General features: G+C 36.1%; 1 protein-coding gene across 14 annotated transcripts in view; it reads left to right on the top strand.

The window, feature by feature from the left end:
• LOC123533407 (uncharacterized) overlaps positions 1-14056 on the top strand; it is a 35974-nt gene extending 21918 nt beyond the window's left edge. For 9 of the 14 annotated variants that reach the window (XM_053524872.1, XM_053524870.1, XM_053524869.1 and 6 more), the window contains 6 exons: positions 2684-2922; positions 9735-9812; positions 10310-10977; positions 11239-11487; positions 12048-12309; positions 13503-14056. In XM_053524872.1, coding sequence (XP_053380847.1) covers positions 10541-10977; positions 11239-11487; positions 12048-12309; positions 13503-13703 — 1149 coding nt within the window. In that variant the 5' untranslated portion in view covers positions 2684-2922; positions 9735-9812; positions 10310-10540 and the 3' untranslated portion in view covers positions 13704-14056. Of the gene's footprint in view, positions 1-2683; positions 2923-8135; positions 8242-9734; positions 9813-10309; positions 10978-11238; positions 11488-12047; positions 12310-13502 lie in introns of those variants that run through there. The other 5 variants (XM_053524882.1, XM_053524883.1, XM_053524877.1 and 2 more) reach the window with 5 other exon arrangements.
• The last annotated feature ends 1994 nt before the right edge of the window (positions 14057-16050 follow it).

Below are 16050 nucleotides of genomic sequence, written 5' to 3' on the forward strand. Positions count from 1 at the left end.
TAGGCCGATACATGCATATCCATGACTACATAACCTCATATATGCATGCTATCTTTGGATGTTCAGGCTTAAGACCAAAAAGGTTAGTACAGGGATATTCCAAATGTACCTAAGTGGTTCATGTCACAATTTGAGGTCAAAGATCACATATAATGTACTTTCTGCTTAATATGATGAATAATAAGTAATATATGTGCATTTTACAACATCATCAATGAAAATACTTGCATCTTTTTTCAATTTTGATTTATTTCTAATGGTCAGATCTGGTTCGAATTTGTTGAATAGCGACAAATATAGCAAAATTCAATGCCTTCTGAAATTAAACAACTGCTTGTATTGTGCTGTGATAATATGTTTGCTGAACTGAATGAACCTTCATTGGTAATTCTTGTTAAACATAGGAAGTGGATAGTTGCTTGGTAGACAAATTTTATTATACCTTCAAGTGTGACGATTTTGGTGCTCTTAGTTACAGCCATGAGTCATTGAGTAAATTTGGAATAATATACTCTGTGTCCTTTTCATTTTGCCATTTGTTAGAATTCTTCAGAGAGCGGGTATTTTTATATATAGGCATAATAAATGAGTCATGTTCTATAACCAGCCATACTGCGCCAGGATCATGACCCATTATTTCTTGAAAATTGCTTGAAATGACAATAGCCCCTTAATAAATCATGGTTGCACATTTGAGAGGAGGGGGAGCATACATGTTTTACAAACAATCCTGGTTTACAATGCCTAGTCGATAGATTGGTTTTGTGACAACAGTGAGGTTTAACTCCAGTAAATTGGTTTAACCCCCCTAGTGTTAAGGTTCAACACTGACAGTGCCTCAGTTGTAATCACTTTTGTACTGTCAACTGTATTTATGTCTCCCCTAGGAGACATATTGTTTTTGCCCTGTCCGTCCGTCCGTCCGTCCGTCCTTCCGTCCGTCCGTACGTCACACTTCATTTCCGAGCAATAACTGGAGAACCATTTGACCTAGAACCTTCAAACTTCATAGGGTTGTAGGGCTGCTGGAGTAGACGACCCCTATTGTTTTTGGGGTCACTCCATCAAAGGTCAAGGTCACAGGGGCCTGAACATTGAAAACCATTTCCGATCAATAACTAGAGAACCACTTGACCCAGAATGTTGAAACTTCATAGGATGATTGATCATGAAGAGTAGATGACCCTATTGATTTTGGGGTCACTCCGTCAAAGGTCAAGGTCACAGGGGCCTGAACATTGAAAACCATTTCCGATCAATAACTAGAGAACCACTTGACCCAGAATGTTGAAACTTCATAGGATGATTGATCATGAAGAGTAGATGACCCCTATTGATTTTGGGGTCACTCCGTCAAAGATCAAGGTCACAGGGGCCTGAACATTGAAAACCATTTCCGGTCAGTAACTTGAGAACCACTTGACCCAGAATGTTGAAACTTCATAGGATGATTGATCATAAAGAGTAGATGACCCCTATTGATTTTGGGGTCACTCCATCAAAGGTCAAGGTCACAGGGGCCTGAACATGGAAAACCATTTCCAATCAATAACTGGAGAACCACTTCACCCAGTATGTTGAAACTTTATAGGATGATTGGTCATGAAGAGTAGATGACCCTTATCGATTTTGGGGTCACTCCATGAAAGGTCAAGGTCACAGGGGCCTGAACATTGAAAACCATTTCTGGTCAGTAACTTGAGAACCACTTGACCCAGAATGTTGAAACTTAATAGGATGATTGGTCATGCAGAGTAGATGACCCCTAACGATTTTGGGGTCACTCTGTGAAAGGTCAAGGTCACAGGGGCCTAAACATTGAAAACAATTTCCGGTCAGTAGCTTGAGCACCACTTGACCCAGAATTATGAAACTTCATAGGATGATTGGTCATGCAGAGTAGATGACCCCTAACGATTTTGGGGTCACTCTGTTAAAGGTCAAGGCCACAGGGGCCTGAACATGGAAAACCATTTCCAATCAATAACTTGAGAACCTCTCGACCCAGAATGTTGAAACTTCATAGGATGATTGTTCATACAGAGTAAATGACCCCTATTGTTTTTGGGGTCACTCCGTTAAAGGTCAAGGTCACAGGGGCCTGAACATTGATAACCAGTTCCGATCAATAACTTGAGAACCATTTGACCCAGAATGTTGAAACTTCATAGGAAGATTGAACATGCAGAGTAGATGACCCCTATTGATTTTGGAGTCAGTCAACTAAAGGTCAAGGTCACAGTGGCCTGTTCATGTAAAATCATTTTTTGTAAATAACTTGAGAACCACTTGACCTACAATGTTGAAACTTAATAGGATGATTGGACATGCAGAGTAGATGACCCCTATTTATTTTGAGGTCACTTGATGAAAGGTCAAGGTCACAGGAGCCTGAACAGTGACTTGAGAACCACTAGGCCAAGAGTGTTGAAATTTAGCGGGATGACTGGACATGCCAAGTAGATGATCCCTATTGCAGCCAACCATCAGTGTCTCTTTGACTTTCGCTCCTGACCCCTATTGACTTCTTGCCTATAGGACTTTGCATTTGGGGAGACATGCGCTTTTTTACAAAAGCATTTTCTAGTTTCCCATTGGGTTTTAAATGTTGATGTTGCTATCATGTCATTTCTGGATTCCTTGTATTTGACATCATTTTTCATGCATTGACCAAACATTTCAGATTCCATGCTGAAATTAACCAATTTGTTAATGGACTGGATAAAGTGGCTTCATTGCACAAAGAGATCCTCCATGCACCTGAAGCATTTTCTAGTCTGTTTGTTCATCAAGCTGTTCATCTAAAGTTTGACACATTCAGATTATTGTATGAAGTGAACTTCAGTCCAGAGGGTTCCAATAACCAAAGGTTGGAGAAGGATACAGTATACTGCTTGGAGGCATTCTTGATTGAATGTGATGGTAATATAAACTGCATATGAATATACTACTACCTGTACTTAACATAGAGGATATTACATGAGTGTCTTTTCATATTGAATTTATTAAACGAGTTGAATAAAATAATAAAATGCGAGGCTCTGCCAAGCATTTTATCAATTTTGTTCAACAAGTTTAATAAATTCAATGTGGAAAGTCACAAATGTAATATTCTTTTTATCACATGTTAGCCTTTTTTGTTGAAACATCAAAAATTCGACTTTCTTTTACTATATAAACAAGACAATTTGACCGGCGTCGCCTATACTATAAATGACGTCAATGTCAAAGCTTTATTACGCTAGTGTATAATCATTTTTATTTAATGGCTTTATTACACTCCCGCGACGTAAGACATGTGATAAAACTTCATAATGAGTGTACTATTATAGATGGCTGTGAAACATTCTATGGGCACACTTAGGTTGAAACTTAGGTTTGCCCTAACCTGCACGTTCGTTTGTCAGAGTATTGACAGGACAATTTCTTGAATCATTTCCTTGGCTGTTTCGTTATGAAGAGGGAATGTGTATTATTGTCTGGTCCTGATGTAGCAAACAGTAATATTACCAGACTAAAGGGTGTGTAATAAGTTTGTTCCAGTTTTCAACACAGGATTATTTTTCAGATCACTATATCTACAGTGCTAAAAAGTGTGACTTAACCCTTACCATGCTAAATTTCTATAATGGACTGGTCCATCTTCCAGTTTGGGCAGTACCATTTATCATCTGAAGGGATGTTTACTGAAAATTTACTGACTGAATAGCGAACAGTGCAGACCATGATCAGACTGCACGGATGTGCAGGCTGATCTTGGTCTACACTGGTCGCAAAGGCAGAAACAGTCGTGTCCAGCATGGTAAGGGTTAAATAGTGTCCTTTTTAGAAAGTTAAATCAATAGATTTGTATGTTCAAATATTTTCTAGATAATTGCATTAAAGATGGTCAATCACATTTAAGCAAAATTTAGTGACATTTTTTACTTTTTGTATATTCTGTTAGAGATTTATTTAAGAAACAAAAATACCCATTACTTAGAGTTAGATCCCTGTTAGAAATGTATACTTTATTGATTTTCATAAAAATTTGTAATTACTCCCCTTTAATATGAAACTATTTAAAATGCTTGGTATTTCCTTTTATTTCCATATAATTCCGAGTTTTACATTCGCATTGAATAGATATACCAAATATTTAACAATCTGAACCAAAAGGTGGGTTTTAAAATGCATGTAGCTTCTAAATTTCATTTTTTTCCCATTCTATCTTGGTTGCGCAACCAAGATAGGCAAAGGGAGGTAATAATAATTGTTCAAACTTGCATTTCTAATGAATTCAATCTATATATGTAATTGTTAATGCAATTATTTTACGAATATAATACAATATATCGGTTAGTTATACATTTTCTTAGGTAAAGTATGTTTATCACATTTATACTGATGATAAAATAACTCGATCTTGGTTGGGCAACTGCAATAGGAAAACCAATTATTAAAAATATCTACAGTGAAAACCTAACTTGTATTAAGCGCTAACTAAACATAAATGAGTGTAAATGATCAGATGTTAAAGTTTAAAACAAATCCATTACTTAGCCAAAATCTGATTATCCACCTTTAAAGTAATGGATAGGAAAAATAAACTGTCTTGTTTGGTCTTTACTAGTTTTAGACATGTTAAATCTTACATTGCCTCAATACTTTCTTGCATTGCTAACTATTGTTTTCATACATAACTAGTATGTAGACATATCTATTTAAATTAACAAGGCGTAACGCAAACGCAACATTAACTATCAAATTTAAAATAACTTGAACAGTCATATGCAATTGTAATATATGGGAATCAGTTTTGATTTCTTATTCACACTAACTGTATAATTATGCTACTGATTTAAGAAACTACTGGAACAACCTTATTTTTTTTAGCTTGGTTTCACTTGTAACAGGAACAGAAACTTGGCTTGGTACTGGGAATATTATCATGAACTATCTGGTCTAGTAGGTAAACTTATGTCTATAGTTTTGGGCCAGCCCTAAATAGGAGTGTTGTATTTTGACTTCATATCTCAGTCCTCGAATTTTCACAATTTCGCCCCAGCGTCAGCGTCACTGTCACCTCTGATTAAAGTTTTGATAAAGTCAAATATCTCTGTTACTTTCAAATCTATTGACTTCAAACTTAAAATATAGTTATTCACTATCACAGTCTACACCAGGAAAAACAATCCCCATAACTCTGATTAAATTTTGTCAAAGTTATGTCCCTATTTAACATATAATTTTTATGCCCCTGGCATCTTCTGATGCGGGAGGCATATAGTGATTGTCCTGTCCGTTCATCCGTCCGAATGGGACCGTTTCGTCTAGCTTCAATACCCCTTACTAGAATGACTTGATACTAATGCAGATGTAACCTGTGACCATTCCTCATCTTCAAACATCACTTGACCTCAGTTTGACCTTGACCTTGACCTTGTTTTGGACTTAGGTTGCTTTGTATGGGCCATCTCTTGGTTAACCAAATGGGACCGTTTTGTCTAGCATCAGTACCCCTTACTAGAATGACTTGATACTAATGCAGATGTAACCTGTGACCATTCCTCATCTTCAAACATCACCTGACCTCAGTTTGACCTTGACCTCGTTTTGGACTTAGGTTGCTTTGTATCGACAAGGATGCCACCGGGGGCATCAAGCGTTTATTGAATGCAGATTCTTGTTAAGTTTTTGTTTTGGATAAAGTCCAGTATCTGTTACTATCAAAGCTTTTGACTTGAAACTTAAAATAGTTATTCACTATCAAAGTCTGTCTGTTGGTTAGCAATTTCCTTTCTGCTCTGTAACTCTTGAACCCCTTGAAGGATTTCAAAGAAACCTGACACAAATATTCACCCCATCAAAACGATGTGCAGAGCGCATGTTTCGGATGGCTCACTTCAAGGTCAAGGTCACACTTAGGGGTCAAAGGTCATATGACTTTGTTTTGTGTGTATATTGCTCTGCATTTGCGTTGCATTGCAGTGCTCTTGTTTTTATTTGGCAGATCCTTCTTTTGTTCACTTACAATATTTTTTAGCTCATGTCTGCATGATAGTGGTTTCATTTATGATTTTATTTTAACCAAACTTGCACACAACTTGTATCACCATAAGATCTCAGTTCCTTTCTTGAACTGGCCAGATCCCAATATGGGTTCCAGAGTTATGGCCCCTGAAAGGGCCAAAATTAGCTTTTTTGACCTTGTCTGCACAATAGCAGCTTTATTTATGATTTGATTTTTACCAAACTGGCACACAACTTGTATCACCATAAGATCTTGGTTCCTTTCTTGAACTGGCCAGATTCCAATATGGGTTCAAGAGTTATGGCCCCTGAAAGGGCCAGAATTAGCTATTTTGACCTTGTCTGCACAATAGCAGCTTCATTTATGATTTTATTTTAACCAAACTTGCACACAACTTGTATCACTATTAGATCTTTGTTCCTTTCTTGAACTGGCGAGATCTCATTATGGGTTCCAGAGTATTGGCCCCTGAAAGGGCCAGAATTAGCTATTTTGACCTTGTCTGCACAATAGCAGCTTCATTTATGATTTGAATTTAATCAAACTTGCACAAAACCTTTTTTTGCCATAAGATCTTGGTTCCTTTCTTGAACTGGCCAGATTCCATCATGGGTTCCAGAGTTATGGCCCCCTAAAGGTCCAAAATTTGTTATTTTGGCTTTTGCAGGCATATAGAGACTTCATTTATGGTTTTATTTGATACAAACTTCCAAAATATCTTCAACAACAATAAATCTTGGATTCCATGACAAATCAGATCCAATCGTAGGTTCCAGAGTTATTTTATATCTGATTACCTCCCCTGATTGTAATCAAAATGAATTTATATCAGTAAATACTTATAGGACTTATTTGAAATTTCATTATTGTCATCAGTTGGACTGAGCCAATCAGGGTAGATAACTATGGACTGATTTTATGTCAAATTACCTCCCTTTATTTCAAATTAAAATGGGTATATATCCATAACTAATGAAGATACTGATCTGAAATTTCATTAATGTGAACAGATTTATTTGGCAGATCCTTCTTTTGTTCACTTACAAAAATTTTCTTTTTAATTACTTCCCTTTTACGTTACTATAAATAGCTTATTTTTAGTAACTTTTTTTATTACTGGCTGTAGGGAAAAACCGAGACCACTTTCCTGTGGTACAACATGGATGGTACCTCCAATTTTTAGGTGTATTTTGACATATCTGTACCTTTTAGAAAAATTTTTTTTCTTTTTGGTTAAATTTCTTCCCTTTGTTGTTCCTGTCCTTTGGACTTAGATATTTTTTTTGAGGACCTTCTTGTCCTCAAGTGCAATGATAACAGGTGAGCGATTTAGGGCCATCATGGCCCTCTTGTTTTTAATTACTTCCATTTTACATTACTATTAATAGCTTATTTAGTAACTTTTTTATTATTGGCCGTAGGGAAAAACCGAGACCACTTTTCTGTGGTTCAACATGGATGGTACCTCCAATTTTTAGGTGTATTTTGACATACCTGTACCTTGTAAGAACATTTTTTTCTTTTTGGTTAAATTTCTTCCCTTTGTTGTTCCTGTCCTTTGGACTTAGATATTTTTTCTGAGGACTTAGATTTATTTTTAATTTCTTCTCTTTGTTGTTCCTGTCCTGTAGGCTTCATCAGTCAAAATTTTGCTCCTATCTTCCTCTGATGTAATCCTTTGGGCATGGAACTACGGGCCTGATTTGAAAATAATTTTATTTGAAGTAACTTGAAGAAAATTTCAACTTATTTTCTCATAATTCTTTTGATTGATCTTGATTATGATTTTTTGACCTTCCTGTCCTTAAGTGCAATGATAACAGGTGAGCGATAGAGGGCCATTTTGGCCTCATTGTATTTATCATATGGGACCAGTTATTTTATTTGATTGGCTGTGTCTACACTGTCCCTAAATTAAGCATGGTAGGGTAAATCAGATATTAATCAGTCATCAAAATTCAAATCTCATCCATTGTTTAAATTAGATACAGCACTGAATAGCCATATGCAATATACAAGTAACATACAGTTATCATGTTTACTGACTAAAAATTATCCAGGCGTTTCACTTATCTTTCAAATCAGTAATCTTATTGACATCCAGAATTGACGATTTTCCTAGCTCCATGTAGACGGCCGGGTCTAAAACTTTACCTGAGGTAACGGAAGTCAGACGAATTGGAAACGGTCATCCATCCATCCAGCTTCAGCACAAATTCGCGGAAAAAGTAAACTGTTATGAGACTCTTTTCTCCCCACCATTATTTTCGTCTGGCCACATGCTTTAAAAATATGCATGTGTTATAGGTCAGTCATTTGCAGATAATACTGTACAGGTTGCGCAAGGTGTGCATTTTGGGCCATTTTTGTCTAAAAAATTAGTGTCCTGAAACCTGCGTTTTACTCGTTTTTATCACAGAAGCAACAGAATCGGCAGACTGAAAATTTCACATAATGAAGTGCTATGTCTATGCTATGGAAGGGGACATCTGCCATTTCACACATTATTGTAATTGGTATTTCAGTATGCCAATTCCTTTCCAATGCTGGCAATTCATTTCCCATGTCGCTTTTTAATAGTGCATTATCCATATTTGTATGTAAATTGTGATATCGTAATGATAACACGACCTTTAATGTTGCAACCATTGAAAACTTAAAAAGTTTTTTATAATTCAGTCATAAAAATTAATATGTAGATATTTTAATAAAGATGAAGCATTTGATTTGCTTACTATGCCAGTAATACGAAAACCGTCAAGTTATAATTTATTCACTGGACTTTGTATGCAAATATTTAAATTATAATTAAGAAGTTATTTTGCTAACTTTCTCAATTTATTCATATGCTTAAAATGGCATTGTTAAATTTCTTATTCCTATTTTCAAATCTATTTTGATTTGGTCATATGATTAATACTTATATATTGACAATTTCTTTGCGCTAAAATGGGCCCTTTTAAAAAAAGGGGGATAATTTGTAAAAACTGTAAAAATAATAAACGCTCCCCAAACCGGTGTTTGCACTAATTTATACTAAGAAAAAAAGTCCGCAAACATCATACGCCGAAGATCTAGTGATTTGGTAAGTGATATAATAAATGTTACATTCCCCCAAAAATAAAGGTTATGATGACCCTACCCTTGGTGTCAAGATACAAATTAATGTTTGATTAAAGTAAATGGCAGAATTAAAGTCACGGCACAGTTTTTAAAGTGGACTAGGTAGGGGTCAGTCTGTCAATTTTAAAAATCTTTCGTTTATCACTCATTCACTGACACTGTTTATGTCAAAGATATAACACTGATAAAGTAAACTAAGGGGGAAAAGTGCACCCGAGGTGGGACTCGAACCCACGACCGCCAGGATACTAGTTCGTAGCTCTACCAATTGAGCTAGCTGTGCGCCTGTAGTAGGTTACTCCCAACATCACTACACACTGCTACACTCCACCCCCTTTTATCTTTTGATTCCCCAACCAGGCCAAGCCGTTCCAGGCGTCGGCACACCATTTACTTCTGACACCAGTAGAGCAAACCAAGGGGGTAAAGTGCACCTGACGTAGGACTCGAACCCCATCATAATGATCATACTGCTCCGTAGCTCTACCACCACCTGTCATACATGTCGTAGGCCGATCTCAAAGTCACTACGATATTCTATACTTATAGATTTAATATAAAAATGCAAGGTAAAACTTAATATGCTGTATGTTTTCAGGTCACATACTCACAGCTGATGTTTTAAAGATATTAGCTCTTGAGCAATAACGAACATGGAGCCCTTTTCAACAACAAAGTAAGTATCCATACTCCATGTACACACTACTAATTTGTAACATTTAGCATACTTTTTGGTTTATGTGCAATTTGGAATCTTACATAGAAAATAGAGGGCAGTCATGACCTGGGAAACAAACTCTTGGTGTACTTTAACAGCTGCAACTACCCCAACTCAGAACTGGGGTCTGTTGTCAACATATTGGCCAGTCATGGTTAATAGGATAGTATAAAAACAGTGTACACAAAAAAGCATACTTAATACATTTAAGTTCCAGTGTCAAAATTAAAAAGACCACCCTTGGGGCTGGCAAAAAAGTGGTCTCAATAACAAATTTGCCTTACTTACTTACCAGTAATTAATACTAGTTACCAGTTTCGGAAATTACGCAAGTGACTAGAAAATAACTAGTATTGTATTAGAAGTCTTAAAATGGGTTGCCTTAAATTAATCAATAGCATTAAAATAAACAAGATATTTTGAATATTTTCTCATTGCAGTAGTTTTTGTTTCAGCTCTGAAGAACAGCTGCTGTCGAGCATCTTTGCAGGCAAAAGATATGCTTTGTTATTCAGAGTATAGAGAATGGATGTACTCTAAACAGTACAACAGAACTACAATATGTTTTATCAGACTTGTTACAGTTGTCCCGATTTGTTTGTGTTGATAACTGTATACAGTTTGTTGATGAAGCACTTCAGATCTTGGTCCAGTTACAGCCTGAAAACAGCATTACTGAAATAGAAATGTTGGTAAAACAAGGAAGAAAATATGATATTCCATTTCAAATGCTACAGTGTCTAATAAACTCTGGACTGAAAGTTAGAGACATTTCAGAGTTGCTGAATGTAAGTAAGAGAACAGTTGAAAGAAGAATGGAAGAGTATAATCTATCAGTCCGTCAGACTTATAGCAACTTGTCTGATGAGAAAATAAAGCTGGAAGTTCAACAGCTCTCTGCCAGTTTTCCAAATGTTGGATATAGAACTATTCAAAGTCTTCTTCTTTCAAAAGGTTTGAAAATACAGGAACATAAAGTACGACATGCTTTAAGAGAGTGTGATCCTTGTGGAGTGCTCTTTTGCAGAGTATTTCTGACATCTTCTAGAATACAGAGAAGAACATACTCAGTTAGTGGTCCTCAAGCACTGTGGCATATTGACGGAAATCACAAATTGATAAGGTGAGTTACTGGTACTCTTGAATGATGTGTAATAAATTGTCCATGTATGCATTCGGTAAGGAACTCTTACCATAGGTAAACCTGTATGAACAAACAACAATTACCCTGTTATACACAGTTATTGCAGAAGTACATGTATCACTCCAAACATATGTAAGGAACAAAACAATTATTAAAATAATTATTTCAACAAACTCCTGGCAAAAAAGGCTGAAAAGGGTAGTGTTTAGGTATTAAACTAGAAATGGACTTGTTTTTCAGATGGCGCCTAGTTATTCATGGAGGGGTGGATGGCTTCTCAAGGTTCCCTGTATTTTTGAAGGTCAGCAATAATAATAGTGCACAAACTGTCCTATGTGCCTTTTTAGAGGCTGTTAACAAGTTTGGAAAGCCAGCTAGGGTCAGGTCTGACAAAGGTGGTGAAAATGTCTTAGTGGCAGAGTACATGCTTCAGCATCAACAATCAGTTGATAGACCATTCATTGCAGGGAGATCTGTACATAATCAAAGGTTTGCATCATACTTACATGTATATATGTTACTTATTATCCATCCCTAAACTTTTGGATTTTTCTAGCTTTAATTTTTACGTTTCATGACTGGTTTTCTCTGGAAAGCCATAATAGATTAACTTTTTATTAAGACATGAAAAAACCAGTGCTTAAGCAACACCACAGTTTAATAAGTAAATTTTAAGCTAAAAATTTATTTTGTCATTCATATTTTGGTTTATTTGTGTTTTATACTGCTTTGGAAAGCCAGCTAGCATTATACCCCTGCCAGATGAAGTTTGGAGGGAGTACATATGTATATTGGAGTCATCTTGTCTACCTGTCCTTCGTTCCTCAATACTTGTCTTTCTTTACTAATTAAAGGATTTTAATGAAACTTTACACATTTGTAGTACATTTAGACAAGTGAATGACAATATTATCCAGGTCTGAGATTCCTAAGGGGCGATAGCTCAACTGTAATGTTTTGTTGTTGTTTTATAAAGGAATATAATTTTAAGGTCTACCTTGATATTAAGCATCAACTATTTTGCCACATTTGTCAGGTTTTTATTTCAGAATTGAACGGTTATGGAGGGAAATGTGGGCTGGTGTTACAAGTTTGTACTACACATTATTCTACAGCATGGAAAACAACAGTATTCTGGATCCGACAAACAAAACACATTTAATGTTGCTACACCTTGTGTTTCTTCATAGAATACAAGCTCATTTAGACAGATTTACCGAAGCACTGAGGCGGCGTCCACTTAGAACAGAGAACAACAGAACTCCTTTGCAACTTTGGTTGACCAGTAATCATGCAACGAGTATGGATCAGGTGATAAAATATTTACTTAAACCAGCTTGTTCTGAAGTTAAAGTGGTCATTCCTTCATTCTGTCCGTCCATAAACAATTCTTGTTATCGCATCTCCTCTTAAACCACTGGGCGGATTTTGATCAAACTTGGCCAAAATGATCCCTCAGTGCCCTGATTGGCCCTGAGAATTAGATCAATAGGTCAAAGGTCAAGGTAATATTTTGTTGTCGCATCTCCTCTGAACCAATTGGTGGATTTCAATAAAACTTGGCACAATGATCCTTAATTGCCCCAGTTGGTCCTAACTGATAATGAGGTCACTAGGTCAAAGGTCAATGTCACAGTGACTTACTGTTTGAAATCAGTTTCTGCTCAATATTTGGTGAACTATTTACCAAGAACCTTGAAAGTTCTTAGGTTTGTTGGTCATGATGTGTGGTTGATCCCTGTATGTATTAAGGTCACTTAGGCAAGGGTCAAGGTCACAATATTCTGACATTTAAAATCAGTTTCTGCTCATTTACTTGTATACTGTTTCACTTAGGATCTAGAAATGCATAAGTATATTGGTCATAATGATTAAGATTATGGTATCTTTTTTTTTTTAAAACAATGTATGGTGATAAATATTTTGAAATGTTAAAATAAAATAAACATTTTACACTTATGATTGGTTACTATTGATTGGCTTTTGACCAAACTTCACAGGAATGATCCTTGGGTGGTCCTCTTTCGAAGTTGTTAAAATGGTTCCAGTCCAATGCACAACTAGGTCAGAGGAGCTAAAAATACCTTTTTAAGTGAAAACTTTTTAAATCTTGTCTGAAACCAAACAAAATCTTCAGCCCTGTCTGAAATATATATACTTTATCATAGATCCTAATTTGTGTGTGTGGGGGTGGGTGAGGGGGACTAGACATTCACCAGGAAAACATTGATACATAGTCAAAATTCAAAATCACATTGACATGAAAAATAAAATTGGTTTCTGCATAATACCTGGTAACTGGTGAACCATTCAACCAACGACCTTGAAACTCCTAAAATATCATTTTCATGTGTTAATGACCCCTGTCATCCCTCTGGGATCTCTTGTTTATGATATCAATTATGATAACCAAACATCAAGTTTGACTATTGTGTCTGTTAGCTCAGTATAACTTACATAGAATGATTGCGCAATGTATGACAAATGCATTTTTGTTGCTTCAGGACAGTACAAATGATTATGGTATTGACTACAACCCAGGGGCGTTAATAACTCATCCAGAATCAGTAGTTGTTCCAGACAGCATGGAAATCACAGAAAATCAGAAACAACAGTTACAACATATACTTCAGAAAGACTCGAACAATTTTGGTGTTGATATCTACCAAGAAATATTGGAATATTGGACTGTCAATAACTTATAACTATATTTTAGAAAAAAGGTGCAAGGAAAATACAAAAAGTGAAGAAACTACTTTTTTGCATTTTTAGTCCACCATCTACAATGTACCAGATGGTGGGCTAGTCAAATCGCTTTTCATCCGTGGTCCATCCATCCGTCACTCCGTCCTTCCGTTAACAATTCTTGTTATCGCATCTCCTCTGAATCCACCATGTGGATTTTGACAAAACTTGGCCTAAATGATCCCCGTGCCTTAGTTGGTCCTAACTGAGAATGAGGTCACTAGGTCAAAGTTCAAGGTCACAGTGACCTTCAACTTTGCACCTACTTTGAAACTACTGAGTGGATTTCAATGAAACTTGGTCACAATGATCCTTACTCCCAAATGAGATCATAGCTCAAAGGTCAAGGTCACAGTGACCTTCAGTTAAATTTTTGGAAAAATTGTTATCACATTCTACTCTGAAACAAATGGGTGGGATTTTAATCAAACTTAGCCAAAATGATCCCCCATTTCCTAGTTGGTCTTAACTGAAAATGAGGTCACTATGTTAAAGGTCAAGGTCACAGTGACCCTTAACTTAAATTTTTGATAAAATTTTGTTATCGCATCTCCTATGAAACTACTGAGTGAATTTTGATAAAACTGTGCCACAATGATCCCCAGTGCCCTATTTGGTCCTAACTGAGACTGAAGTCACTAGGTCAAAGGTCAATGTCACCAAAATTATTATTTCACTTAGAACAGTGAAAGTTCTTAGGTTCGTTGGTCATGATGTTTAGTTGACCACTTTCTGTATTTAGGTCAAAGGTCAAGGGCACAGTGATCTGAAATTTAACCCTTACCCTGCTAAATTTATATAATGAACTTGTCCGTCTTTCAGTTTGGACAGTACCATTAAATGTTAAAAGGGGTGCATACCAAAAGGATACTGACTGAATGACGAACAGTGCAGTTCATGATCAGACTGCACAGATGTGCAGGCTGATCATTATCTACACTGGTCGCAAAGGCAGAATCAACCGTGTCCAGCATGATAAGGGTTAAAATCAGTTTCTGCTAGAAACTCATGAACTGTTTCACCTAGAAATCAAATATATTGGTATATTGGTCATAATGTAAAGATGACTTTTGTTAATATTTCGGTATCTCGGTCACAGTGACCTGAAATTTAAAATCAGTTTCTGCTCAATAAATGGTGAACTATATCTTGACCTAAACTTTTGAATTAATTTTTGTTCATAGGCACTTTCAATAAAAAATATGTTCAACAGGATCTGAGAATTAAATAAAACATTTATGTATTTTTTGGAAATAAATGACCAATTAAAATACGGAAACTTCCTTTTTTAGTCCATCATAGCCTTGTGGTGTCGCCTGCTACGGAGTAGCTGCAATATATAGGGTTTACTTCTCTGTCATCCGTCTGTCTGTCTGTCACGTTTTCTAGTCCTGAGCATAACTTGAAAAGTATGGAAGATGCAAACTTTTAACTGCATACAATGATAGAACACACTGAGAGGGTGTGCAGTGTCAAAGAACCATAACTTTTCCTAGATATAAATAATAGTAACAGACATTTGACAGATAAACAAAGGGTACCGAAAAACCTTAACCTTAAAACAAACAAGTACAACACCTTGGTGACCTTGACCTTTGGTATACTGGGCACAGTCACTGCATACATGTATAACTTGTAAAGTCACAGTAAGATGTATGCAAAAGTCACAGAGATATGACAGAAAAACAAAGGTTACTGAAAAACTTTAACCAGGAAAGCTGACGTGATAGCACCCTTTTTCTCCAAATAGTGGAGCTAAAACTGGCAAAATTGAATTAATTATGTGACACCTTTAGCCAACAATATTACATAATGACAGTGCATACATCTGTGAAGTTTCAGTTAAATATCTTTATCAATTTTACAGTTATGAAATTGAACAGAAAATTGCAACAAAGTCCAACAAGAGCTGGCACAGGAGACAGCGCGCTCGACTATTTCGATGCTGGATAGTGAAACTGGGCACATCTGCGGAAACTAGAGCTGTCACTGGAGTGTTTAATGACTCCAATTGTGGATGAAAATATTGCACAATAGCCTGAGTCATGTCAAAAATATCAACTTAAAGTAATAAGAGAGGTAAAGATAAAATGTATCAAACACTATATAAGTATATCCTCAGCAAAGAGGGGCATAATTCATTAAATATTGGTGCCAAGTTATGCAGCTTGTGTCATATAGTGTGGGTGATGATGTTGAAACAACATTTTAAAGTTTGAATCTAATCCATTCAGTAATAACAAGAGACAGAGTGAAAGTGCATCAAAACTTTAACCTAAAATTCTAAGTAAAAAGGGGAAATAATTC

Source organism: Mercenaria mercenaria, chromosome 15 (genome assembly GCF_021730395.1).
Source record: "Mercenaria mercenaria strain notata chromosome 15, MADL_Memer_1, whole genome shotgun sequence".
Lineage (NCBI taxonomy): Eukaryota > Metazoa > Mollusca > Bivalvia > Venerida > Veneridae > Mercenaria > Mercenaria mercenaria.